This window comes from Lacerta agilis, chromosome 14 (genome assembly GCF_009819535.1).
Source record: "Lacerta agilis isolate rLacAgi1 chromosome 14, rLacAgi1.pri, whole genome shotgun sequence".
NCBI lineage: Eukaryota > Metazoa > Chordata > Lepidosauria > Squamata > Lacertidae > Lacerta > Lacerta agilis.
Genome location: NC_046325.1, coordinates 3391850 through 3419110, shown reverse-complemented (window position 1 = coordinate 3419110; position 27261 = coordinate 3391850). Strand labels below are relative to the sequence as shown.

General features: G+C 48.0%; 1 protein-coding gene across 2 annotated transcripts in view; it reads left to right on the top strand.

Annotated features, from left to right (window-relative positions):
• The first annotated feature begins 7857 nt into the window (after positions 1 to 7857).
• Positions 7858 to 27261, top strand: part of SLC2A4 (solute carrier family 2 member 4) — a 50224-nt gene continuing 30820 nt past the window's right edge. Inside the window, exon 1 of one of the 2 annotated variants that reach the window (XM_033170063.1) lies at positions 7858 to 8054. In XM_033170063.1, the coding sequence (XP_033025954.1) occupies positions 8010 to 8054 (45 nt within the window). In that variant the 5' untranslated portion in view covers positions 7858 to 8009. Of the gene's footprint in view, positions 8055 to 21884; positions 21922 to 27261 lie in introns of those variants that run through there. The other variant, XM_033170064.1, reaches the window with a different exon arrangement.

Genomic DNA, 27261 nt, shown 5'->3' with positions numbered 1-27261 from the left:
TCCGTCTATTAAATCTGTCCCTCGCTTTACCTCGCCCAAGGAAACCAAAGCGACTTACAGGTGAAAATTGAAAAATTAGAATATCGTGGAAAAGTCCATTTATGTATGGAATTTTTTTATTAGCTACTGGAGTTTAATATATGAGATAGACTCAAGACATGCAAAGCAAGATATGTCAAGCCTTCGCTTGTTATAATTGTGATGATTATGGCGTACAGCTGATGAAAACCCCAAAGTTGAAATTGTTAATTTGGGGTTCTCATCAGCGGTATGCCATAATCATCACAATTATAACAAATAAAGGCTTGATGTATCTCACTTTGCATGTGAGTCTATCTCATATATTAGTTTCACCTTTTAAGTTGAATTACTGAAAGAAATGAACTTTTCCACGATATTCTAATTTTTCGAGTTTAACCTGTACAGTGGTAGAATCAAACAATTGCTCTTTTTTTTTTGCTGCTGGTTTTCCTCCCCACCTTGCAAAAATAAACCTGTTTGAATAAAAACTTAAGAAGGTAGGAAGAGCTTGCTGGATCAAGTGAGCCCATCTGGTCCAGCATCCTTTCTCACACTGGCTAGCCCAGATGCCAAGGGAAACCTGCAAGCAGGATTCGAACACAAGACAAGAGCCCTCTCCCCATCCTCTGCCTCCAAGTGGGAAGGCAGAGCATAGTAGACATCCCACAGTCCTCTCCTTCCACGAATTTGCCCAACCCACTTTTTTTAAATAAGAATTTATTAAGTTTTGAAAATAAACACAAAATACAAATAAACACTACAAAATTACCAAAAAAACCCAAAATGCAAATACCAAAAATGCAAAAAGAAACAAAATTAGAATTTTCAACAAAAACACAAACACTTATTTAATTATCCTTATAATTACCTAACATTATTAGAGGACCTCCTCACACCCTCTCTTTCTACATTCATTGCTAATCCTCTTTAGTAATTTCATAACATCGTGTAATCATCATTCTCATCTGATCTTAATCCTTATAAACAAAATACGAATATCAATTCTTATCTCCTAACTTAAACTAACTAATTTCACAACTGTAACCTTGTATGTCCTGTGATTTCATCCTCAAATAATCTTTTCATGCTGTTTCAAATAGTCTTTAAATTTCTTCCAATCCTCCTGCACCGCTTCTTCCCTCTGGTCTCGGAGTTTCCCGGTCAGTTCTGCGAGTTCCACATATTCCATCATCTTCATCTGCCAATCTTCCACTGTTGGTAATTCTTCAGTTTTCCAGTTTTTAGCTAATAGAATCCTAGCAGCTGTTGTGGCATACATAAAAAATGTTCTGTCCTTGTTGGGGATTTCATAGTTGGTCATGCCCAGCAGAAAGGCCTCTGGTTTTTTTTTACTAAATGTGTTCTTCAACACCTTTTTAAGTTCATTATATATCTTCTCCAGAAGTCCTTTAACCTTTGTTGCCCAAACCACTTTTAAAGCTGTTGGGATTAGTGTCCCGTCCCCCCACTGGCTCCTGGGGAGGGAGTTCCACGGTTTAACTCGTGAAGAAAGTACCTGCCCTGATCTTCCAAGCACCAGGAAGATTCAAAACCAGGGCCTGGGGGGGAATGTCAAGGAGACTGTGCCTCTGAGCACATGCAGAGATCCAGCAGCTTCTGGATTCAAGGCCTGGGGCAGGGGCAGCCGTCACGGTGTCCTCCTGCAGCCGCTATCAGCCTCAGCCAGCCTAGCCTATAGTCAGGGATAATGGGAATTGTAGTTCTTGAGGCCTGGCGGGCACCTTGTTGGCTAAGCCTGACCAGGGGAGCCGAATTTTATGTTCTGGTTTTACCCATTTCTCGCCAGCAGAGGGAGCTCACATCCCAAGGGACCCGGTGACCTTGGGAGGCAGATCTTTTCAGAATCGTAAAATTGGAGGAGACCTAAAGGGTCATCCAGTCCAACCCCGTCTTACCGGCCACGGGAGAAAAGCTATCCCTGTCCGGAGGTTAGCTGGGTATTGTCCCCAGCTGGAATCACGGTTTGGCCTTGCATACCTCACACATTTGAACCCATCCCTTGACTAGAGAATCAGCTGGGCGCAATGGGAACTGTAGTCCAAGGCAGTTAGAGGGCACCCCGTTGGGGAAGGTTGGTGCGCAAGTTTTTAACTGGGGAAAGGTGTCCTTTCCCAGCTCTACCAGGAGATGCCGAGGGACTAGAACTCGGCTCTTCAGCACTCAAAGCAGGTGTCCTGTTGGTTTTTTGTATTTACTTCATTATATATATGCTCTCCCCAGGGAAGTTCGCCTGGCGCCTTCATTACACACCTTTAGGCGCCAGGGAAAAAACGTTCCTTTCTAACCAGGACTTTGGTTGATCTGATTTACACCCTATGCCCTTTAAAAATGTTTTTTTTTTTTTGCGGGGGGGGGAGCTATTGGGTTGTTGTTTTTATTTTTATTATGTATTTTGTGGTTTATATCTTGATTTTATTCTGTGAACCGCCCTGAGACCTCCCAGGTATAGGGCGGTTTACAAATTCTAATAATAATAATAATAATAATAATAATGTATGCTGCTTGGTTGCAGGAAACTTCGACGGAGTTTACAAAAAGACTAAAACCGTTCTAATTATTAATTTAAAAACCTGAGCGTTCAGGAAATTTAAACCCGCAATAAACTGAAAACACGTCAGCGTTCCACGTACCTAGGCAGGGTTGTCTCAACAAAAGTGTTTTTATTATTACGTATTTTATTCATTTCTTACATTTCTGTGACACCTTTATCTGTCATTTTGCCTTCACGACAACCCTGTGAGGCAGGTTAGGCTAAGAGATTTGACTCCGAGGCCACCCAGCGAGCTTCCTGGCTGAGCGGGGAAGATTCGAACCCTGCTCTTCCCAGGTCCCAGTTCGAAACTCTAACCATTGCTCCACACTGCCTCTTTCCATGTATGGGGTAAGGCAATCTCGCAGGTAAGACTTGTCCCAAGGTAATAAGTGCTTTGTATGCTAATAGTAACACCTCGAACCTGGACAGGTAACAAATCGGAACCCAGTGCTGATCTCTGAGCAAAGGTGCTCTATGCCGACAGGGTCAGCAATAATAATATGATCATAATTATTATTTATACCCTTCCCATCTGGGGGGTTCTACAGCACTCTGGGCGGCTTCCCAAAGAATATTAAAATGCAATGTCTATTAAACATTAAAAAGCTTCCCGAAACAGAGCTGCCTTCAGATGTCTTCTAAAAGTCTGGTAGTTGTTTTTCTCTGGACATCTGGTGGCAGGGAGTTCCACAGGGCGGGCGCCACCACGAGAAGGCCCTCTGCCTGGTTCCCTGTACTTGGCTTCTCGCAAGGAGGGAACACCAGAAGGCCCTCGGAGCTGGAACTCAGTGTCTGGGCACAACGATGGGGGGTGGAGACTCCTTCGGGTATCCTGGCCTTTGAGGCGTTTAGGGCTTTCAGGTCAGCACCAACCCTTTGAATTGTGCTCGCAATCGTGCTGCAGCTTCTGTGCTAACTTCCGGATCGGGTGCCAGAGAAGCCCCACACAAAGGCCGCACTGCAGTAGTCCAGTCTCGAGGGCCCATTGCATGGACTGGCAGCTGTGCCAGAGGCGAAGTTGCCCAAAAGTCCTAGAAGTGACCTAGGAAAATTTTCACAAACGCCACATTTAATTTCAGGACGTTGAGCAAAAGATTCCTCGTCACAAGGGGGGCTGGAACTGAACGCTGTCCCGTGGTCCCTCCCCGTTTCTACAATCCCGTAAGGAGATCCTTCGCTAAAAGGGTATCCATTTCAAATCCCTTTGGGAATCCCAGAGGTGGTGGATAGCTGCCCATATACACAGAGGTTCGGGTCCAAGAGAATGCCAGCGTGGCTGAACAGTAGAGTTAAGCCCATTTCCCTCCCCCTCCCTGGCAGAGAAACTCCCCTTTCCCCATCCTGGCTCCCAATCTCCCCCTCTTGAAACCCACGCACAATCCAGCGCCCACTTTCCCCTCCTATGCGCTGGGGAAGCTTGCCAGAACCCGGGAGCTGTAGGTTGGTGGACTATTTTCGGAGAAGTTGAGCCGGGTGCCCAGCAGTGTGTGACTGGAGGTCTGCTGGGGGGGGGGAGCGTCCCTGGGGAGGGGAGGGGTGTCTGAAGGGCACCTAGGCTACTCGAAAGGCCACACAAGGGAACAGCTGACACGAGACTTGGGGGGAGGCAGGGGAAAACCCTCCCCCCCCCCCCCCCGCAACTTTCTCTTCTGGCTTTGAATTCAAATATCAGGTGCTTCTCACCCAGGAGAGGAGAGAGAGAGAGGCCTGAGGATTGTTGTGATGTCAAAAAAACCCCAGGCAGTAATATCTTTACGAGCTCCGGCAAAATGTCCCAAAGGGGCAGAGAAGAAGGAGGTTTTGCGCATCTTAAGTGTGAGTTTAAGCTAAACAAGATATAGCTTAGGACTCTGGGGCCCCCAAAAAAATTAAAGGAAAAAAACAACCTGATGTACATTCAAAATTTAAGATAAAAAACAAATAAAATGAAAACTAGCATACAGCAACAGTGTTTGTGTTGTGTAGGCTCCTAGGATGTAAGTCATTGGGCCCCACCTGATAGCCTGCTCCCTAAAATATCACGGGTTTGATCCTTTCTATATATAGGGTGCCTACATTCTGCATGGACTGGTGCACGGCAACATGCGCAAATGGCTTTTAGGTACTATGAGGTCCATAAATTACCATACAGCGTATTCAACGCAAAAAAAAAAACAGCGACATTTGTTGTTGACAAAGGACAGCTGGACATCTAAAGGGCCCCATACTCAGAGCTCAGGGCCTCATCAGACTAAATCCGGCCCTGATTGGCAGGGGGCTGGGCTAGATGCCTTTGGGAGCCCTTCCGCCTCCGCAGTTCTGCGGCAAAGGCGGAGAGGAAGAGGTAGGAAGAGAAGGAAGGAAAAATGGGGGGGTCCTCAGGGGGTTTGATTTTCCGTGCCACCCCCCACCTCCCCAAAAAAGTCTGAAGTTTGTAGCACTTCAGGAGTTGCAAGCAAAACAGCTTGCGAGTCTTGTTATCAACAGAGATGGAGGTTAATTTTTGGTTAATTTTAGGTGGTGCATTAGGTCAGTTGAGGGAATGGGCTGTTGCCTAGTGGGTAAGGTAAAGGTAAAGGGACATGCCCATTAGGTCCAGTCGCGGACGACTCGGGTTGCGGCGCTCATCTCGCATTACTGCAGGGAGCCAGCGTACAGCTTCCGAGTGTTATAAAAATCTGAACTGGGTCCGTCTCCAGAAGGGAGTCCATAACCCCGGGAAGGTGCTATAATTTAAGAGCCCCTTCTCGACAACGCAGCACAAAGACAAATGCCGAGTCTCCCAAAGCAAGGCCATGTTTTTAGAAACTGCTGCAGCAGGGTGTTTTGCAAGCAAAAAGACCTTGAACAATGGAGCGCACGCTCCTTATAGACTTTTGAAATTGCCCCCCCCTCCAGCTCAGACCACCCCTTCCATACATCATACATACATCAGAATTACATCACAAATTGGGAGGGTCAGAGGAGGTAACTTTGGGAATTTCCCAAACCTGTGCCATCTCTCCTTGACCCTTCCCAGACAACCATTTCTGCAAAACAAAGTTTCCTCCCTGGCCGGTAGACTACTGGCTGTTCCTTTGTGATGGGAAATGGCCCACCCTCGGCAGAGACTTCTCACCCCCCTCCCTGCAGATGAAAACACTTGGCCAGCTAGGAGTCAAATGGAGTGAGGCCTGTCTTTCGTGCTGTTTTCAGACATGTGGCCTGATTTGTTTTTGGTACATTAATAACAATTATTATTATATAAATAAAATACCTTAAAATTATGAAAACAGGTCATGTGGCCAGCATGACTAAGCCGCTTCTGGCGAACCAGAGCAGCGCATGGAAACGCCGTTTACCTTCCCGCTGGAGTGGTACCTATTTATCTACTTGCACTTTGACGTGCTTTCGAACTGCTAGGTTGGCAGGAGCAGGGACCGAGCAACGGGAGCTCACCCCGTCATCGCGGGGATTTGAACTGCCGACCTTCTGATTGGCAAGCCCTAGGCTCTGTGGTTTAACCCACAGCGCCACCCCACGTCCCTTGCCTAGTGGGTAGGGGGCAACTAATACCTCCCCCGCCCTCCTTGGGCATGCCTTGGTCAACAAGCAGATGTCTGGGACTACAACTCCCATCAGCCATAGCCCACCTCCCCTTTCGCAGCCCAGCCAACCTCGCAGAGGGACCAGAGCTGAGCTTCACCTTTTTGTGTTGAATATAATATGCTATATGGTAATTTATGGACCTAATAGGCATCTAAAGCCATTTGCACATAACAAAGTATTGTCAAATTTTGTCAAAGTAATTGTTGAACTGATATACTGTACAATTAAGAAGAAGTATATTATTAGTCGAAACAAAATAGAAAATTCTTTCAGTAGCATGCACACGAAAGCTCATACCAAGAACAAACACAGTTGGTCTCTAAGGTGCTACTGAAAAGAATTTTCTATTTTGTTTCGACTATGGCAGACCAACACGGCTACCCACCTGTAACTTATATTATTAGTGAAAAAATTATTAAGCTCCAACTTAAAATGATTTTTTTAATTCAAAACAAACTTCATAATGCAAACACAGGTTTTATTTGTTTTTTATCTTATATTTTGGAAATGTACTTCCAGGTTTTTCCCCCCTTTAATTTTTTTGGGGGCCCCAGGAGAGCAGGGCCTCTAAGCTATAGCTTGTTTAGCTTATACGTAAATCCGGGCAGCACACACCACGCTGCCTCTAAAAATATTTTTAAAAAGGGATCGGAGACAGAAGACGCAAAGCGCTTTCCTGGGAGCGACTCTTCCACCGAGGAGCAGGCAAATAAATTGTTTCTCCCCGGAGAAAAGCACTTGCCCCTTAGAACCGGGGAGCCAAGAGGACATCTAGTCCAACCCCCTGCAAAGACGGTGGGCTTCCTTTGCGCCCATTTTACGGAGAGGGACCACCGAGGCGCGTCCCTCGACCTCCCCCCCTTTCGCGACCCCGTCCGGGGAGCCAGCCAGGGTTTGCCCGCCCTGCCGGGCCTGATGCCGGCCGAGCCCGCCAGCCAATGGGAGCGGGGGGGGGCGGGCGGGGCGGGGGGCGTGCTGTTTGCTTTGCCCCTGCCCAGCCCAGCCCAGCCCTGGCCAAACTGCGGACCTGCCAGCCGGCCGGGAGCTCTTTCCACGAGGGTCTCTCTCGCCCAGTCCTCCTTCCTCGCGGCTTTCTCCTTCCCCTCTTCTCTACATCTCTCTCCTCCTCACCCCGATTTCCTTGCTCTTTGAAGACCCTCAACTTTCTTTCTTTCTTTCTTTCTTTCTTTCTTTCTTTCTCTCTCTCTCTCCTCTCTCTCTCTCTCTCTCTGCCCGCCTCTCCTCTCCTTCCCTCTTTCCCTTCTTTGGAATTATTCCTCTAGCTCACAATTTCACCTTTCCTCTGCTTCCTTCACACTCCCTCTCTCCCCCCCCCCCTGTTCATTCTTTCTTTCCTTCCCTCCACCCGTCTGTCCTTCACTCCCTCTCCCCCCCTTGTTCATTCTTTCTTCTTCCCTCCACCCGTTTGTCCTTCACTCTCCTCTCTTTCCACCCGTTCTTCATTCTTTCTTCCTTCCCTTCATCTGTCTCTTATTCCATCAACCCCCCCCCTCTTTTTTAACCTGTTTCTCGCTGACTCTTGTCACCTGTTCCTCCCTCTCTCTCTCCACCTGTTTTTCCCCTTCTCTCTCTCTCTCTCCCTCCCTCCTTTCACCTGTTCCCCTCTTCCCTACTCCCCTCCCTTCAGGACATTTCTGGACTCCCCTTGGTTTTTGTTTTCAATTATTAGTATTATTATCATCATCATAATCATTCCCACACCTTCAATCCCCGCCTTGACCTTGACTTTGGATTTAAAATCATTTCCCCAAAAGAAGAAGGGCGAGCCTTTAGCGAAAGAGAAGACGGCTCTCTGCGTCATCTCAAGCAGGATTTTGAACTCGCCACAGCCCCAGGCGCCGGAGAGATGCCAGCTGGTTTCCAGCAGATGCGGAGAGAGGACGAGGACGAGGTAAATGTTGGGGTGGGGTGGGGTGGGGGGCTGGAGGAAGAGAAGACAGGTCTGTACAGGGGTGGGGAGGGGTGCTGCGCGGGTGCTGAGACCCAAAGCTCAAGGAGACCATAGATTTTGGAGCCCATTTTGGGTGTGTCCTTGCTTCTTCTGGGGTTCCTCAGAATATTCCGTTGCCAGCAAACATATCTTTAAATGCCCCCGAGTTGTGACTTGAAATTAAGACTTGGGTTTCATGTCAGATCATGCAGCAACTATTTATACCCCTTCAGTTCAGGGTGTCCCTGTGACTGTGAAACGAGGGTCATGTTTACTCAGAGGTTAAGCCGCGCTGCCTTCCAGCGGGGCGTCTCCCCAAGTCGCTTTTCACCCAATTGCGGCTCTCAGACGCTTCCAGAATAGGTGCTGACTGCATTCTGTTGCAGGGGGGTTTGGAATGGATGACCCTCAGGGTCCCTTTCCGACGCCACAGCTCTATAATTCTATAATTGTAGGGCGAGTGGTCCCTCACACAAGCAAGTTCTTTGCAGTGCCTGGGTTAATTTACCGATATGTCTGTTTAGCTTCCCCTGTTCTGCTTTTGCCCACCCAACGACCCCCCCCTGCAAGGCGGGCCTCTAAGCTGGGAAGAGAGACATTCTTAGTTTCCAACCAGAGAGGAGGCAGCAACGAAATTCGGCCCTCATTTCCCGTCTAGGGATTTTTGAGCTTCTATATCCTTCCCCTCTCCCTGCGCCTGAGAATATTGCCTCTGAGCATCTGCAAGTGCCTTTCGAGCCAAGCCTTGTTCTCCGCAGAATAACCACGCCCGGCAGAGGCAGAAGAATGACAGAGCTTGTGGGTTCCCGGGATGGGTGAGCCCCATGGGAGGGAGGGCGGAACATGGGCCTCTTCTTGCAAAGGATCCAATGCATTTTTCATGTTTTCAAAATGGAGGGTTTCTAGATCTCATGGAATTTCAGGAATCAAGCCACCGGGCCATGTTTACTAGCAAAGTTTTTAATGCTCAGTGAAGAAACTGGATTATCTTCTTTGAGGCGCACCCATTGTGACCCATTGTGGCCTGGAAGGAATTTTTAAAAAATATCTTAGAGTCGTAAGGGACCCAAGGGTCATCTAGTCCAACCCCCTGCAACGCAGGAATCCCGGGAATGCTTCCTTTTGTTTGGGGACAGTCTCTGTGCTCGGATGCCAGGTTGCAAGGAGCTGTGTCCGGCCCAGCTCCTTTGGAGATGATTCCCTGAGTGGATTTCATTTTGCATGCTCGGGGTCTGAGTGCGAATAGCGCCCGTTCGTCACTACAGGCCGGATCCCTTGATTGCGAGGAGGGAGCGCAGGAAGCTGCCTTAGACTGCTCCAGGCCATTGGTCTGCCTTCCCCCGGAGGATTTCCGCCTGTCAGAGTCCTGCCACCTAGGAGCATTTAAGCAGAGATGCCCAGGATCGAACCTGGGACTTTCAGAGCAGGACCTGCGAGCAGCACTCTGATTCCTTGCAAAAGGCGTTGAGAGGGATTATTTAGCTGCAATTCCCACATTGCAGGGGGCTAGACTGGATGTCCTTTGGGGAGCCCCTTCCAACTCCACACCTTCTGTGATTCTTCTGCTGTCTCTGAGGATACAGCCATCGTGGCTCCAAGGCATTCGTAACCTTACCTTCTTTTAATGCTATCCAAGTCGATGCCATCGCTACATCTCACGGGAGCGAATGCCACAGCTGAGCTATGCGCTGCATGTAGCTTGGCTCGCTTACTCGAGTAACGCAGGGAAACAAAAAAGCTGATGTGTACTGAGTTGGATCCCGGGTCCATCTATCTCAGTATTGCCTGCGCTGACTGGCAGCAATTCTCCAGGGTTTGGGGCAGGGGGATAATGGCGGGTGCTCTGTCACTGAGCTGTAGTCAGACCCGCTGAAAATAAAGCAAGATTCTAGTCCTCATATTTCTGAGTGAAAGGCTGAAGGTCGATAGGAACGCAGGAAAATGATATTCCATTCCCTTTTGCCCTTGAAAGCCCTGCGGCTCCCTCTCTGCCCTATGTTATCTCACCTATTCCCCCAGCTCTGCAGGAATCTTTTTGCCCAGCGTGGGATTCGAACCCACGACCCCGAGATTCAGAGTCTACCAACTGAGCTGTTTTCGTCTATCGTTCCTTAGACTTTTCAAAAGTTTTTGTCGTTCCACCCCCCCCCCCCGGGCTAAGTTTATCGTTTTGCCTTTTTCTCGTAAGCCATTCTGACCATCAAGGGTTGTATACATTTTAATAAATGCATGCATCCGTGTGGGCAAACGATGCATTATTTGCATAATTAAAACCGTTCCCAAACCGCTGGATTTCTGCAGCGTTCTCCCCCCCCCCCCGCTTGCCCAATTATGCCGCTCTGTTGAGAGAAACGCCATCAAGCAACCGTGGCAATTATAATCCCTAAACCAACCTGAGTAGCTAGTTAGGAATTTTAATGACTGTGGGTGTCCTTATGGGGAGGAAGCGTGACTGAACCCATCCCATACGTTACATTTTCTGCTGCAATTCTTAGATCAAGCCGCAACACAACCCTCAGCTCGCCTCCATTACTAACTTGCAAAAACTGACCTTCAAACGACCCTGTGGAGTAGGCTGCTCCTGCGCCCACTTTGCAGATAGAAGGACTGAGGCTCAGAGAGAGAGAGAGAGAGAGAGAGAAAGAGACTTGCCCTGAGTTGCACAGGCTCAACCCTCTTTTCCCCTTCTAGGCCAGGTGCCTTTGGTGTGCAGGGCTAGAGACCAAAACAGGCAGGAGAACGAATATTACCTTTATACAGTTTTCTGAATTCTATCCACCATCCAGGAACCATGATCAGACCTCAAGGGCACATCTCAGCTGCAAGTCGATTAATAATAATAATTTTTATTGTATCCCGCCCTCCCTGGCCAAAATCTGACCTTCAAACGACCCTTTGTAGGCCGCTCTTACGCCCACTTTGCAGATAGAAGGACTGAGGCTCAGAGACAGAGAGAGAGACAGAGAGAGAGAGACTTGCCCTAAGTTGCACAGGCTCAGAGCAGCTAACAACAGGTAGAAATCGCACAGTGTACATAAAATCGCACAGTCAATTAATTAAAATGCATTCTAATAATAATATCGGTAAATACTGGGGGGTGTCAACCAGAGAATATAAGCAGGGTCAGGGGTTCAGCTTGGAGAGCGGGGAGCTGGTTTTGGAAATGGTTAAAATTGGATTGATTTGGCTATGATTTGGAATAACTTGGAAAATCAATAGAAGTACTGTAATTGGCAAAAAAAAACTTAGCCGCCTTTTCTGCCTTGTTGCTAGATGACCTTGGGGGACCCCTTGCAAGCCTACAGTTCTATAATTCTGTGACCCCCAGCATGGAGAAAAAACATTAAAGGAAGTTAGGGCTTGGGAGAGATGTTTGCGGGAGAGTGCGTAGCCTTGGGACAGTCTTGAGGGCCGGTTAGAAAGTTTTGGAGGGCCGCCGTTGAGGTTTTCCGTCCCTGCTCTCGACGTTGATGCAGCAGCAAACAGTGCCCCATATCTACCTTTCTTTCTGTTCTGTTGCGTGTGCAAAGTGGAGCTACCTTCTGCGACATCACGGAAAGCACACGCATGTAGCAAGCGTGACTTGCAGCAAGCGCAAAACCCACAGGGGTGGTTGGAGATGCATTGCTAAATTCATGTTACGTGGCCGTGCGATGGGCGCATCGCATCCGGCGATTGGCACTCTGCTACCTAGCAGGGGGGGAAGGATCGCACCTGCGTCACCTCTGTCACCTCGCACCGATCTTTTACCGCGTGTGTGTCCCGCTGAGTTGATCAGAGCACAAAGAAATCCTGCAATATTTAGCCTTGCCGTATTGCATCCTGGAATATTTTAGTGTGCGGCTCAAGGTCCTGCTTATAAACATTATTTTTATTTATTAAATCGCAGAAAGGTTTGCAATATAAAAACACAAAAAACGCTTAACAAAGTAACAAACCGAAACAATACATCCACATCCACACCGGTTGGTTTAAATGTCCATAGATTGAATTAGCCAAAGGCCTAGGAGAAGAGGAACATTTTGGCCTGTATATTGAAGGCACCAGGCAAACTTCCCTGGGGAGAGCATCCCGCAGACCGGGGAGCCACTGCACACAAGGCCCTGTTCTTGCGCCGCCACCCTCTGGACTCTCATGGAGGAGGCACACGAAGGAGGTCCTCGGGAGACGATTGCAGGGTCCCGGTTGTTTCAAATGGGGGTGAGGCGGGTCCTGAGTCGTTTAAGGCTTGATAGGTCAAAAGCAGCCCTTTGAATTGGGCCCAGAAATTAATTGGAAGCCAGCGCAATCGGGCCAGGATTGGCGTTATAGGCTCAAGCCATCCTAGGCCAGTGAGAAACCTGGCTGCTGAATTCTGCACCAGGTGATGTTTTCCAAACCATCTTCAGAGGCAACCCTATGTATAACACATTGCAGTAATGAAATACACTCGGAGTCAAGTGTGGATTTCATGCCCTTTATTCAGCTCATAGTAGCGAGGAATGGAAGTTTCCCCCAAAAGTCTGCTTTATATACATTATTTACACAATGGGCCCCACGTGATTGGCTAATTCCGGGATACTCCTGTATGCCAATCAGGTTGCGGATTCACTTCCGCCTGGAGCTGGATTGGGTGGCTCCTGCGGACCAATCAGACTGCTGCATTCTGGATCCTATTGTTCTAGGACCAATCAGACTGCTGCATTCTGGATCCTATTGTTCTAGGACCAATCAGACTGCTGCGTTCTGGATCCTATTGTTCTAGGACCAATCAGACGGCTGCATTCTGGATCCTATTCTAGGGCCAATCAGACTGCTGCATTCTGGATCCTATTGTTCTAGGGCCAATCAGACTGCTGTATTCTGGATCCTATTGTTCTAGGACCAATCAGACTGCTGCATTCTGGATCCTATTGTTCTAGGACCAATCAGACTGCTGCATTCTGGATCCTATTGTTCTAGGGCCAATCAGACTGCTGCATTCTGGATCCTATTGTTCTAGGACCAATCAGACTGCTGCATTCTGGATCCTATTGTTCTAGGACCAATCAGACTGCTGCGTTCTGGATCCTATTGTTCTAGGACCAATCAGACTGCTGCATTCTGGATCCTATTGTTCTAGGACCAATCAGACTGCTGCGTTCTGGATCCTATTGTTCTAGGACCAATCAGACGGCTGCATTCTGGATCCTATTCTAGGGCCAATCAGACTGCTGCATTCTGGATCCTATTGTTCTAGGGCCAATCAGACTGCTGTATTCTGGATCCTATTGTTCTAGGACCAATCAGACTGCTGCATTCTGGATCCTATTGTTCTAGGACCAATCAGACTGCTGCATTCTGGATCCTATTGTTCTAGGGCCAATCAGACTGCTGCATTCTGGATCCTATTGTTCTAGGACCAATCAGACTGCTGCATTCTGGATCCTATTGTTCTAGGACCAATCAGACTGCTGCATTCTGGATCCTATTGTTCCAGGACCAATCAGACTCCTGCATTCTGGATCCTATTGTTCTAGGGCCAATCAGACTGCTGCATTCTGGATCCTATTGTTCTAGGGCCAATCAGACTGCTGCATTTTGGATCCTATTCAACTCAGTACATAACAAGTAATCTAACCTAAAGGATACCAGAGCGTAGACAACAGAAGTTAGACTAACCCAGTCCAGATAGGGGTGCAGCTGTGTGCTTGTGAAACATGGGCCACGTATAAACTCCTCAAAAGATTCCATCAGTGAACATTTTTACACATCACTTGGGGAAGACAGGCGAACTAATGCCAGGGTACTGGAAGAAGCAAAGATCCCCAGTGTCGAAGCAATGATTCTTCAACGTCAACTTCGTTGGACTGGTCATGTTGTGCGGATGCCTGATAATGATCGTCTTCCAAAGCGACTACTCTATTCCGAACTTCAAGATGGAAAGCATAATGCTGGTGGTCAACAAAAGAGGCTTAAAGATTGTCTCAAGGCAATAAATAAAAAAAAAAGTAGTATAATCACCGACAACTGGGAAACACTGGTCTGCGAGCTTTGAAGACACTCGAACTCAGGACGCAAGGGAGAAACGTGCTAAGAGGAAGGCACGCTTGGCAAACCCTCACCGTGATTTGACTCCCGCCCGGAAACCAATGTCCCCACTGTGGATGGACGTGTGGATCCAGAATTGGCCTCCACAGTCACCTACGGACTCATTGTTAAAACTGTGTTTATGGAAGACAATCTTACTCGGCTACAAGTGATCTCCGAAGGAGAAGGAGAAGGAGGAGCTGTCGTGGACACTACAGAAGTCCCCCAATTTGCGTACTTGCTCCTTCAGAAGGTGTATAACCCTCCTCAAGAGCAGGCCAACTCGCAGCAATACAGGCTTAGGCCCTTATGTTTACAGTCATACCTCTGGTTTAGTTCGTCACGGGTTACGAATGCGCCAAACCCGGAAGTACTAGAACGGGTTACTTCCAGATTTTGGCGCATGCACAGAAACACTAAATTGCACTTTGCGCATGTGCAGAAGGGCTGCATCGCACCGCGCACATGCGCAGATACAGCGCTTCAGGTTGCGCTCTTTTCATGTTGCGAACGGGCCTCCGGAATGGATCCCGTTCCCAACCAGAGGTGCCACTGCATTTTGGATTTTCCTTTCGGCTGGGAGAGCATCCATTTCTCAGATGAGACTCCACCAGGCTAAAGAGTCTCTCATCCGGAAGCTTTGGTCCCTAAACCTGCTCTTGTAGGGCGATGCTGAGCTTTACTTGCTGGTGAGAGACGTTCGTCCACTCTGCACATGCTCAGAGGAACCATCTCTTAAATAAATAAAAAGCTCATTTCTTGCATTTATACCCCGCCTTTTTTTCTCCAAGGAGCGCAAAGTGGTTTGCATGTTTCTCCTCCCGCTCCTCATTTAAACCCCACAACAACCCTGCGAGGTAGGATAGCCTGAGTAAAGGCAGTGACTGGCCCAAGGCCAGTGAATTTTAATAATAATAATAATAATAATAATAATAATAATAATAATAATAATAATAATAATAATAATAATAAATTTATTATTGGCTCAGGGGACTTGAACCCTGGTCTCTCCCAGGAGACTCAGGCCAAAAAGTAGACCTGAGTTAGGCATGTCCATTAATTTCAATTAATGGTTCCCTCGGTGCTCCATACAGCACAGAATTCACCATAATTAAACACAATTAAACATGACAAGAAAATATTGGGTTGTGACTGCTGGCAAATTGTAGACACAATCACTTCTCTTTCTTTCTTTCTTTCTCTCTCTCTTTTCTTAAAAAACCTTAATTTTATTTTACTTAATAATACAGTATGCACGAACATACAACACAAAGCATTAGGTTCAAAATCAAAACCGTATTATTGTTATTATTTCCCTTTAATTCTATACACAGAGATTCTATTAAATCCTCAATGAATCACTTTACATAGACAAGGATATAAATATTTTACAACCTTTCATAAGATCGGCATAAATATAATCAAACATTTGCCACGAAAAGGTGTAAAATAATTACAGATTAAGCTTTTAGCAAATAATTCCAGATTATCCTTGCTCTCATTTTTGGTGGTGGTGGTTGTTTTTTTTAAAATAAAATCATTTTATAACATATATAGAACATTATATACATATAACAAAAGACGGAAATTAAAAGCTGGAAAACCAAACTATTAAATAGGCAGAGTACAGTCGCACCTGGGTTAAGATAACAAAACCCAAGTGAAGAATATCCGATTATCAGTGAGATTAAGTTGCTGAGGCAGTGCAGCATAGTGGTTAGAAGCAGTGATGGTCGAACTCGGCCCTCCAGCTGTTTTGGGACTACAACTCCCATCATCCCTAGCTAACCGGACCAGTGGTCAGGGATGATGGGAATTGTGGTCCCAGAACATCTGGCGGGCCGAGTTTGGCCATCGCTGGTAGAGTGTCTACCTAGAACCTGGATGAGACCTGGGTTCAAATCACCCTGATCCAGCCATGAAGCTCACTGGGTGACCTTGGGCCCAGTCAGCCTGCCCTACCTCGCAGGGTTGTTGTGGGGGTTAAATGAAGAAGCGCCAGAAGAGAGCCCCATTCAAGACTCTGAGCTCCTTGGAGAAAAAGTCAAGATAGAAATGCAATCATTGATGATAGCAATATAATATAACTGACGGCCTCTTTTCGAAATCCCTGTGGCTTTTTTCTTCCTGTCTTAGTTTAGCTGGCAGTGCCATCCATCCCTAGCTTTGCCTACTCGGAAGCAAGCCCCTTTGAATTCCAAGGGGGCTTGCTCTCAGGGTAAGGGGGGGGGGCCTTACTCTGCAAGTCAATACTGCTGCAAGCTGAGCTTTAGCAGCAGCGATTGCCAACAGACTGGAGACCCTCCAAGTGCCCCTATTTTCCCGGGACAGTCCCGGATCGACAGAAGCAGGGCCGGATTCGGGTGTGATGCGGCCCTGAGCTACTGAAGGTAACGGGGCCCTTGATATGTCCAGCTGTGCTGTGTCGACAACAAATTGTCACTGTTTTTTGTGTTGAATATATGCTGTATGGTCATTTATGGACCTCATTTGCACATAACAAAATATGCATCTTATCAAAGTAATTGTTGAACTGAAATACAATTAGGAAGGAACATATTGATAGTAAAATACAATTAAGAAGGAGTATATTAATAGTGAAATAGTATTAAGCTGTAACTTTAAAAAATGTTGCCGCTGCCTTTTGCGTTGAATATATGCTATATGGCAGGGGTCAGCCAACATTTTCAGCAGGGGGCCGGACCACTGTCCCTCAGACCTTGTGGGGGGCCGGACTATATTTTGGGGTGGGGGGAGAACGAATCCCTATGCCCCACAAATAACCCAGAGATACATTTTAAATAAAAGGACACATTCTACTCATGTAAAAACGCAATCCGCGGGCCGGATTGAGAAGGCGATTGGGCCAGATCCGGCCCCAGGGCCTTAGTTTGCCTACCCATGCTATAGGATAATTTATAGACCTACTAGGTCCATACACAACACAAAACACTGTTGTTGCTGTATGTAGGTTTTATTTTATTTGGTTTTTTATCTTATATTTTGGAAATGTACATCCAGTTTTGTTTTTTTAATTTCCTTTAAATCTTTTTGGGGGGCCCCCAAGAGAGTGGGGCACTAAGCTAGAGCTTGTTTAGCTTACATGTAAATCCGGCACTGGAAAGAAACCACCCCGGTTTCTGATTTGATCCGGCAATGTCCTGCTTGCCCTTTCGGGTGTCCTACCGAGAAACGTTGTGGCTTGCTTTTTAATTAATTTATTTTTAAAAAAGAAAGCCGTTCTTCCAGGCCTGGAGGCAGGAACGAACCTCGGCTGCTGGAGAGAGGGGAGGAGGAAAAAAAAAACCATATTTGGCTTCTTCCATCCAGATCAGGCCTGTCTCCCATTACGCTGAGTAATGGAGGCAGGGCGCATGTCTCTGCGTCTTTTTAAAAAAAAATTAAATTACACTTCCCTCCCTCTGCAGCCGAACAGGTGCTGGGTGCCAGGCCAGCCGCTGATTGACAGGGCTCAGGGGTTGTCAAGACACCGGCAGAAGCCCACCCACCCACCCCCTTTCCATTTTGGGAAGGATGGAGGGGGCAGCGAGAAGCCATGGGTAGCTTTCAAAGCAGATCCGGTTTCCCAACCTGAACTTCAGAGCCAAAGATGCTGCTGTCATTTTGGGGGGGGGGTTGGGGGAAAGAAAATGGGGGGGGGCCACACACACACACACAAGGACGTTGGGGGGGGTCCCTGCGTCCGCGAGTAACTGGACTCTCTCCCACACGGTGGCATTTCGTCACCTGCCACTCAGATGCATCTCGTGCCCCCCAGCCCCCCCCCCCCAAAACAAGAGGATGAAATCCTATCCGGCTCTTGGAAGCTTTCCCATCTCGACAGCAGACGAAACCTTGCTTTCCCCAGAGACTTGGGAGAGGGATTGAATGTTGAGGACGGGTGGGGGACGGCGAGGCCAAATAAAGAGGAGGTATTAAAAGGGGGGAGGATTGAGGGCCGGGCTCCTTTCTGGGGGGGGGTGTCTCCAGAGAAAGGCGGGTAGACGGAAATTCTTACTGCGTATTTCTGTTCCCGGAGGGCAGTCCTGGGATGGCATGGATCCTTCTCTCACACAGGTAGGTAGGGTCCAATTCTAATAATAATAATAATAATAATAATAATAATAATAATAATAATAATAATAATAATAAATAGAGAGCCAGTGTGGTGTAGTGGTTAAGAGTGGTAGACTCGTAATCTGGGGAACCGGGTTCGTGTCTCCCCTCCTCCACATGCAGCTGCTGGGTGACCTTGGGCTAGTCACACTTCTCTGAAGTCTCTCAGCCCCACTCACCTCACAGAGTGTTTCTAGTGGGGGAGGAAGGGAAAGGAGAATGTTAGCCGCTTGGAGACTCCTTCGGGTAGTGATAAAGCGGGATATCAAATCCAAACTCTAATAATAATAATAATAATAATAATAATAATAATAATAATAATAATTTGAATCCTCCCACCCTTTGGAACTCCCTGCTGATTGACATCCATCAGTGCCTTCGCTTGATTCTTTTTGAAGCCCCCCCCCTGTAAACGTCCTTGTTTAGACAAGCCTACCCAGGCTAATAATAATAATAATAATAATAATAATAATAATAATAATAATAATAATTTTATTATTTGTACCCCGCCCATCTGCCTGGGCTTCCCCAGCCACCCTGGGCAGCTTCCAACAAATGTTAAAATACATTTAAAAGTATAGAAAGTTGGTTTTAATCTTCCTTCTTCTTCTTCTTCTTCTTCTTCTTCTTCTTCTTCTTCTTCTTCTTCTTCCGCCCTTCATCCGTAGATCCGTTCACAACTTTTCAGTACATTTCAAAGCATCGTAAACGCCCCCCCCCCCCCAATTTCCCCGTTTTATCTTTCCATATACCACTTGGAGGTTTTTTCCGTTTTAACGATTGGGCGGTGCCTAATTTTTAGGAAATAAACACGCACTCAGTTTCCCCCACCCACCCACCCCAAATATTCCACCGTGACCTTGAATGACCCCGGGTAACTTCATAAGGAGAGCCTGCCTGCCTGATCAGGCCAAAGGCCTTTTGCATTCCTAGAAGACTTGTAGAGACCTCAGGGACCCCCAGCGGTCATCTAGCCCAACCCCCACCCTCCGATGCAGGAATATGCAGGTGTCTCTTATGGGGATCGAACCGGCAACCTTGGGGTTATCTGCAACTGAGCTACACTGTCAGTGGCTTTCCTCAGCGAGAGCTAAATGGAGCCCCCATGTCCGGACGCAGTCTACCTTTGAACCCTGGCAACTGAGGAGGAGGGTAAATGGCAGGGGGTGTTTTTGGCCACACCTGGGCTGGCACAGCCGGACACCGGATGATGGAGCAGGTGGGCCTTTTGTCCAGAAACACCAGGGCTCTCTGTTTTTCTCTCTCCTCTTTAATGTTCATTTATTATCTTTGCGCCGGCCGGACCTAAACCGGCTCCTGAAATGGGGATTTGTGAGCAAACCGACCGTGTGCCGAGTTTCCTCCTCCTTTGAAGCTCTCGAAAAAAGTTTTGATCTCACAATGGACCTGGCGGCGCTTATTTATAGCATTCTCAGAAGCCAGGCGGGGTTAGATCCGTCCGCAGAGGAGGGGAAGTGGCACGCCACCCTTTAGACGCGGCCGCATGTTCATGCACGTACGCGTTGCAGCGTCCTTTGCCAAGCGGGCGCCCTCCCGGCGCCTTGAGCTACGACTCCCAAGACACCTGGAGGGCGCCGCGTTGGAGACGGCCTCCCCTCATGCCAAGACTTCTAGAGGCCGGCAGGAGAATTGTTGTTGTGAACTGGGGAAGGAAAAAGAAATTCATGGTGTCTCTTCTACATTTCCCCCAAAGCCAGAATAAAAGGGGGGGGGGGCAGCCATTGAATTAGATGTGCATAAGGCGTGGGGAATGATGGTTTTAAAATATGTTATATTCCACTTTCTTGCATTCAAACAAACATCCAAGATGACTAAGTAAAAAGGAATTATCGAAGATAATAAAGGCAGTTGGAGCCTCTGCCAGACATCTCCTTACCTTCTCAGTAATAGGTACAGGGGATCGAGCCCCTACGCTGCCCTGCTCTTCCTCGCTCCCTTGTGCCACTGCAACATCCTTTGTCGCAGCCGCTCAAACAAATGCAGGGAACTCTGCACGCGCTCAGAGGCCCCCCGCCACCCTTTGTTCGCAGGAGCCAATTGTCGTTCGGCAAAATTTAATATGCTGCTAGGTTGCCAAAAAATATAAATAAATAAAAAAGACCCTTTAAGGTTTGCTGGAAATGACTTGAGCATTGTTGCCAGTTAACCCTTGCCGTCCCTCCTCCTCCCTTTTCTTGGGGTCAAGAAGCCCTCTGAGTGTTTACATTTCTGAAGCTTCCTGGCTCCAGCGCCATCCCCTAATATGGTCCTCTCTTGTGCTGGTGTCTGTCAGGACGCCCTCCCCTGGGTGCCTTGGGTGGGAGGCCCGTCCCAGATTGCAGGGAAACAGATGCACTAATAAAAAAACACACACACACACACATACACACACGCCACTAACCTTAGTCACAGTGCTGTCTCTCTCCTCTCCAGCAGAGCACAAACCCTCAGGGCCTCGAGACAGCCATCCTTAAAGCCCGCCTTTCCTCCTCCAGCTCACCACCGGCTTCCAGAAAAAACGAAAACCCACAATTTCCCCCCTCAAAAGGAGCTCCCAGTAGCACCCCTCTCCACTCTGACCCACACAAACCGGCAGCGTTCGCCTTAAAACTCAAGCGGCAGGCAGAAATCCAACAGGTGAAGCGCCCCAACAAAGCTCCACGTGTTGGATTTCCCCCCTTCAAAAGGAGCTCCCAGCCCCTCTCCACTCTGACCCACAAGCCAGCAGCAATCGCCTTAAAACTCAAGGCGCAGGCAGAAATCCAACAGGTGAAGCGCCCCAGCAAAGCTCCACGTGTTGGATTCCCCCCTTCAAAAGGAGCTCCTAGCACCCCTCTCCACTCTGACCCACAAGCCGGCAGCATTCGCCTTAAAACTCAAGCGGCAGGCAGAAATCCAACAGGTGAAGCGCCCCAACAAAGCTCCACGTGTTGGATTTCCCCCCTTCAAAAGGAGCTCCCAGCCCCTCTCCACTCTGACCCACAAGCCAGCAGCAATCGCCTTAAAACTCAAGGCGCAGGCAGAAATCCAACAGGTGAAGCGCCCCAACAAAGCTCCACGTGTTGGATTTCCCCCCTTCAAAAGGAGCTCCCAGCCCCTCTCCACTCTGACCCACAAGCCAGCAGCGTTCGCCTTAAAACTCAAGCGGCAGGCAGAAATCCAACAGGTGAAGCGCCCCAACAAAGCTCCACGTGTTGGATTCCCCCCTCAAAAGGAGCTCCTAGCACCCCTCTCCACTCTGACCCACAAGTCGGCAGCGTTCGCCTTCAAACTCAAGCGGCAGGCAGAAATCCAACAGGTGAAGCGCCCCAACAAAGCTCCACGTGTTGGATTTCTGCCTGCCTGCTCGGGGGGGGGGGGGAGGAAACACGAGGAAGCGTGCCAGGAAATAATAACTTTGCAAGGGAGCTTTGCTTCGCCCGCTAGGCCGCACAGCCTGCTGCAGGCTGCAGGGTTCCCCCCCCCCACCTCACCTCCTTCCTGGCCGTCTGGCTGCCCCTCCCTGCCGCCCAGTGCTATGGAAACGGGCCTCGCCCCGAATACCAGACCCAGAGGAAGAGGGAGGGGACAGGCCTCCAGCAACTGCAGCAGCGAGGAGGAGGAGGCGTGAGTCACTTGGAGGACAGCCTCTGGTAGCCGGCTCAGGATGGTCCCCCGGAGGAAGGTATGTGTGGCATCCCCTTTGCAGCCCCCCTCCCAGCCCCAAATGCTCCTTCCAGACCCCAGTGAGGAGGCTGCTGCTAGCCACAAGGTTCGAGGTAGCCAGTGCCGCCCAAACCAGTCGCCGGAAGAAGCCACCAGAGGGGAGAGTGGCTCTCGAACTCGGATCCTGCTTGCGGGCTCCCCAATAGGCATCTATCCGGTTGGCCCCTGAGAGGGAGAGGATGCTGGGCTAGCAGAACCACCGGCCTGATTCTGATGGTCTTAAGGCAGCTGCCTCGTGCCGTCTGTTTTGTGCCGGAATGAGCAACCCCTGCCATCTCTAACCGAAAAGGCAGCCAGCTCTGGGGTGGAGGACAGCATTGATGATGCGGGCAGAGTCTGAAGAGGGGTGTGCGCCTGGTGATCGTATGGGGCTGTGGCGGCGGCAGCAGGGATCCTTGGTTTACGAGGGGCAAGGCAGGCAGGGGCATGTGGAAGGCATTCCGCCGGAGGCCGAAAACTCAGATGTTTCAGGAGGGCAGAACCGCATTTTCAGTGTGGCAGAGAAGGAGAGCGCAAGATAATCCTTTGCCAGGGAGCTGGTGGCAAAACTCGCGAGGAAATGGGCACAGAGGAGAAACCCACAAGGGGCACGAGAGCAGAGGCGAGCCCTCTAGCTTTGGACGGGCATCGCTGAGTCCTCGCACGCCTAAATAGCCTCGGCGTGAGTGTGGTGCAAAGGCGGCAGGCGGGCACCTTTCTGCGCCTCTCCCCGGCGGAGAAATAACTTTTGCCCTTGAGGCTGTGCGCCCTGGCGTGCCATCCCGGGGTTACGTGCGGTACATGGGGTTACAGGAAGCTCTCGTCCGCCGGCGCGTCACTGAAGAGCTCTGTGTTACAACACGCTTGCTGTCTGTCTGCCGGCAGGCGGGCCTTCGATGGTGCAATATGTGGGAGACGAAATGCCCCCCAGGTCCGGGGTCCTGTTCTCCCGGTGGCCGACCTGATGCCCGGGGGAAATGAGCGCAACGGTGGCTTTCTCCTCGCTTCTGAATCCCAGCAAGGGAGGAACATAGCCACTGTGGCTGTTCGCCATTGATCTTCCAGTTTGGAACCAGTATGAAATTGGGTGCCTTCCACGTTTCCGAGACCATTTCAGCGTGGCTGCACCTGAACTTTGGAACTCCCCGCCTATTGATGTCAGGAAGGCACCCTTCAACTTTACATTTTCCCTGCTTTTCCTTTTATTGTTAGTTTAACTTTTCGGAACGTCTTCAATGGCTGGTTGTTAATCCTGATAAATTTGCTGCGTTTTCCTTTCGGAAAGAACGTCAATAAATAAATTGGCCTGATCCCTCTTCTCCAAGACGAAATTAAAAATTGAAAAATTCCTTCCAGTAGCACCTTAGAGACCAACTAAAGTTTGTTCTTGGTTAGTTGGTGTCTAAGGTGCTACTGGAAGGGTTTTTTTAATTTTTAATTTTGTTTTGACTATGGCAGACCAACACGGCTCCCTACCTGTAACTGGAACTCTTTTCCGAGGCCATTGAAACGGGTGGCCATCGCCGTCTTGCACAAGGGCAAATCCTGTGCTTGAACTGTGCGGCGGCTGAAGGACAATTTCCTTTGCTGCGAGGTCCTGCGGCAAAAGTTTTTCCACAAGGCCAAAAACAGTCGAGTGTGTGTGTGTGTGTGTGTGTCCCTCTTTCCGGTACACCCCCCCCTCCACAGATGTGATCCTTGGGGGCTGTTCTCCGAGGTGATGGGTCACTTGGCTGAGCTTGTCGCTGTTGGTGAGGGGAGACGATGATCGTAGATAATATAATCACTGATGTCAAATATTGACATTTCTCCTGCCAACCCTCGCTGGGCAAGGCTGGCCTCGCCCTAGTTCCTGGGAACTGGGAAGAGATGGCAATTTGCAACATCCTTGGTTTCCAAAGCTCATTTCCTCTCTCCTTTTGGTGCCACACACTGGAGGGGCTGCAGCTGCCGTGTCACAGGAAATAAGGAATTATTTGTTCTCTCTTCAACAAGGCCAGTAATAAGTAGGTTAAAAATCCAGGATGCCTGGGAACGGAAAAATGAGTTGGTTTGGTGTCTCAGGTGGAAAATTCAAACATCTACCCCCAATGCACATTTGAATAGCATCATGATTGCTATTATTCCTTACATAATCATTATGTGTAAGGTAAAGGTAAAGGGACCCCTGACCGTTAGGTCCAGTCGCGGACAACTCTGGGGTTGCGGCGCTCATCTCGCCCTGTTTAGGGAAGTTTTTAATCTGTGATATTTTAAATACATTTAAATATTTTAAATGTATTTTAATATTTGATGGAAGCCACCCAGAGTGGCTGGGGAGACCCAGCCAGATGGGCGGGGTATAAATATTAAATTATTATTATTATTATTATTATTATTATTATTATTATTATTATTATTACTACTACTACTACTACTACTACTACAGGCCGAGGGAGCCGGCGTTTGTCCGCAGACAGTTTTTCCGGGTCATGAGGAAGGGCTTAGGGAGCTGGGTATGTTTAGCCTGGAGAAGAGAAGGTGAAGGGGTGATATGATAGCCATGTTCAAATATATCAAAGGATGTCATCTAGAGGAGGGAGAAAGGTTGTTTTCTGCTGCTCCAGAGAAGCGGACACGAGGCAATGGATTCAAACTACAAGAAAGAAGATTCCACCTAAACACTAGGAAGAACTTCCTGACAGTGAGAGCTGTTCGGCAGTGGGATTTGCTGCCAAGGAGTGTGGTGGAGTCTCCTTCTTTGGAGGTCTTTAAACGGAGGCTTGACAGCCATCTGTCAGGAATGCTTTGATGGTGTTTCCTGCTTGGCAGGGGGTTGGACTGGATGGCCCTTGGGGTCTCTTCCAACTCTAGGATTCTATGATTCTATGCGGGCAGCATGCCAAGCCGCTTCTGGCGAAACCAGAGCAGTGCACGGAAATGCCGTTTACCTTCCCGCCGGAGCAGTACCTATTTATCTACTTGCGCTTTGACATGCTTTCAAACTGCTAGGTGGGCAGGAGCAGGGACCGAGCAACGGGAGCTCACCCCATCGCGGGGAATCGAACCGCCGACCTTCTGATCAGCAAGCCCTAGGCTCTGTGGTTTAACTCACAGCGCCACCTGCGTCCCTCAATCATTATATGTACGTCCACTGAATTCAATATGTTTTGTTATGTCCTTTACGTTTTGTTGAAAGCTGCCCAGAGTGGCTGTGGGTAACCCAGTCAGATGGGCAGGGTACAATATTATTATTATTATTATTATTATTATTATTATTATTATTACTACTATTATTACCTCCAATACACATGTGTCTCAAGGCAATCTGCAAAATGCAATAAGAACAGTTCGAAAGCAGCACTGAACATGACATCAGATAAGTTTCGAGGCATGTGGACTAGGGTTTACTCCCTAGGCGTGGAGTTCCATAGATTAACTATGTGTTACATAAAAGAAGCGCTTTCTTTTCTCTGCCCTAAATCTGCCAACATTCAGCTTCACTGGTGTGCTAATATTATGAGAGAGGAAAACCTTTCTCTATCCATCCCGCCGTCCCCGGGCATTGCATAATTTTATAATTTTCTGTAGGGAAATATAATAATTTTATAATTTCCTATCACCTCTTCCTCACCTTTTCTCTTAAGCTAAAAAGTCCCTGGCGCTTGAAACCCTTTCTGCCGAGGGGGTACCGCTCCATCCCCTCGATCATTTTGGTACTCCTTTCCCCGAACCTTTTCCAGCTTGGCTTTACCGTTTCCGAGGTTGAGGGCAATCAGACAGAGGTTTCTCGTTCTGGTTTAACTAGTCCCGAGAGAAGAAGAGCTCCATTTTTCTCTCGGTTTGAAGGTGACCTCTCACCTTCAGGTCCAGAGAGCGAGAGAAAGGTGAGAAGTATCTGTCTCTAAACAACAAAGAGATGGAGGGAGAATTGAGAATTCATCATAAAGGTACAACGGTCCCTTGGTTCTCAAACTTAATCAGTTCCGGAAGTCCGTTCCAAAACCAAAGCGTTCCAAAACCAAGGCGCGCTTTCCGATAGAAAGTAACGCAAAACGGATCGGTTCCAGACTTTAAAAAACAACCCCTAAAACAGCCATCTAACATGAATTTTACTACAAAATAAAATAAAAAAATTCCTTCCAGTAGCACCTTAGAGACCAACTAAGTTTGTTCTTGGTATGAGCTTTCGTGTGCATGCACACTTCTTCATGCACACAAAAGCTCAAGAACAAACTTAGTTGGTCTCTAAGACGCTACTGGAAGGAATTTTTATTTTATTTTGTTTTGACTATGGCAGACCAACACGGCTACCTACCTGCAAATGAATTTTACTATCTAACGAGACCATGGATCCATAAAACGAAAGCAATAATCAATGTTCCATGCTATAAAATAAATGACAGTATCGTCAATGATAACAATTAAAATTACATTATTATTTTTTTACCTGCACTGATGATAGTCATTGTTTGGATGGGGGGGGGGGCTTTATCCATTTCCGCAGTCGTGCAATCGATCAATCCATCAGTATCTGTACTGGGTTCCACACGGTCACAAAAAAACTAATTAACAGAAAAAGCCTCGAAAACGCAAAATAAATAGCAAGAACAAAAGCGCCAAACTCAATCCGTTCCGGAAGTCCGCTTGACTTCCGAAATATTCGGAAACCAAGGCGCGGCTTCTGATTGGTGCAGGCGCCCCGGAAAAAATAGCCGACAGCCGCATCAGATGTTCGGCTTCCGAAAAAACGCTTGAAATCCGGAACACTTACAGTTGAAACTTGAAAAATTAGAATATCGTGGAAAAGTCCATTTACGCAAGCAATTGTTTTCATTAGCTACTGGAGTTTAATATATGAGATACGACTCATGGCATGCAAAGGGAGATATGTCAAGCCTTTGCTTGTTATAATTGTGATGATTATGGCGTCCAGCTGATGAAATTGTGAATTTGGGGTTCTCATCAGCTGTACACCATAATCATCCCAATTATAACAAATAAAGGCTTGACATATCTCGCTTTGCATGCCATGAGTCTATCTCATATATTAATTTCACCTTTTAAGTTGAATTACTGAAAGAAATGAACCTTTCCACGATATTCTAATTTTTTGAGTTTCACCTGTACATCCGGGTTTTCGGCGTTTGGGAACCAAGATACCAACGTATAGGGATAACCTGGGACTACGGAGTTCCTTAACTCCATCTCTGTGAACTGTCTTCTGCACACAAAGTTTCCAACACGGGTGGTGGGTGCTTTTTGAGTGCAGATTTGGGGTGCCACGGAGAGCGGGGCTAAGCAGCTCTGGGTGGCAGCCGGGATCCAGCTGCGATCTGAG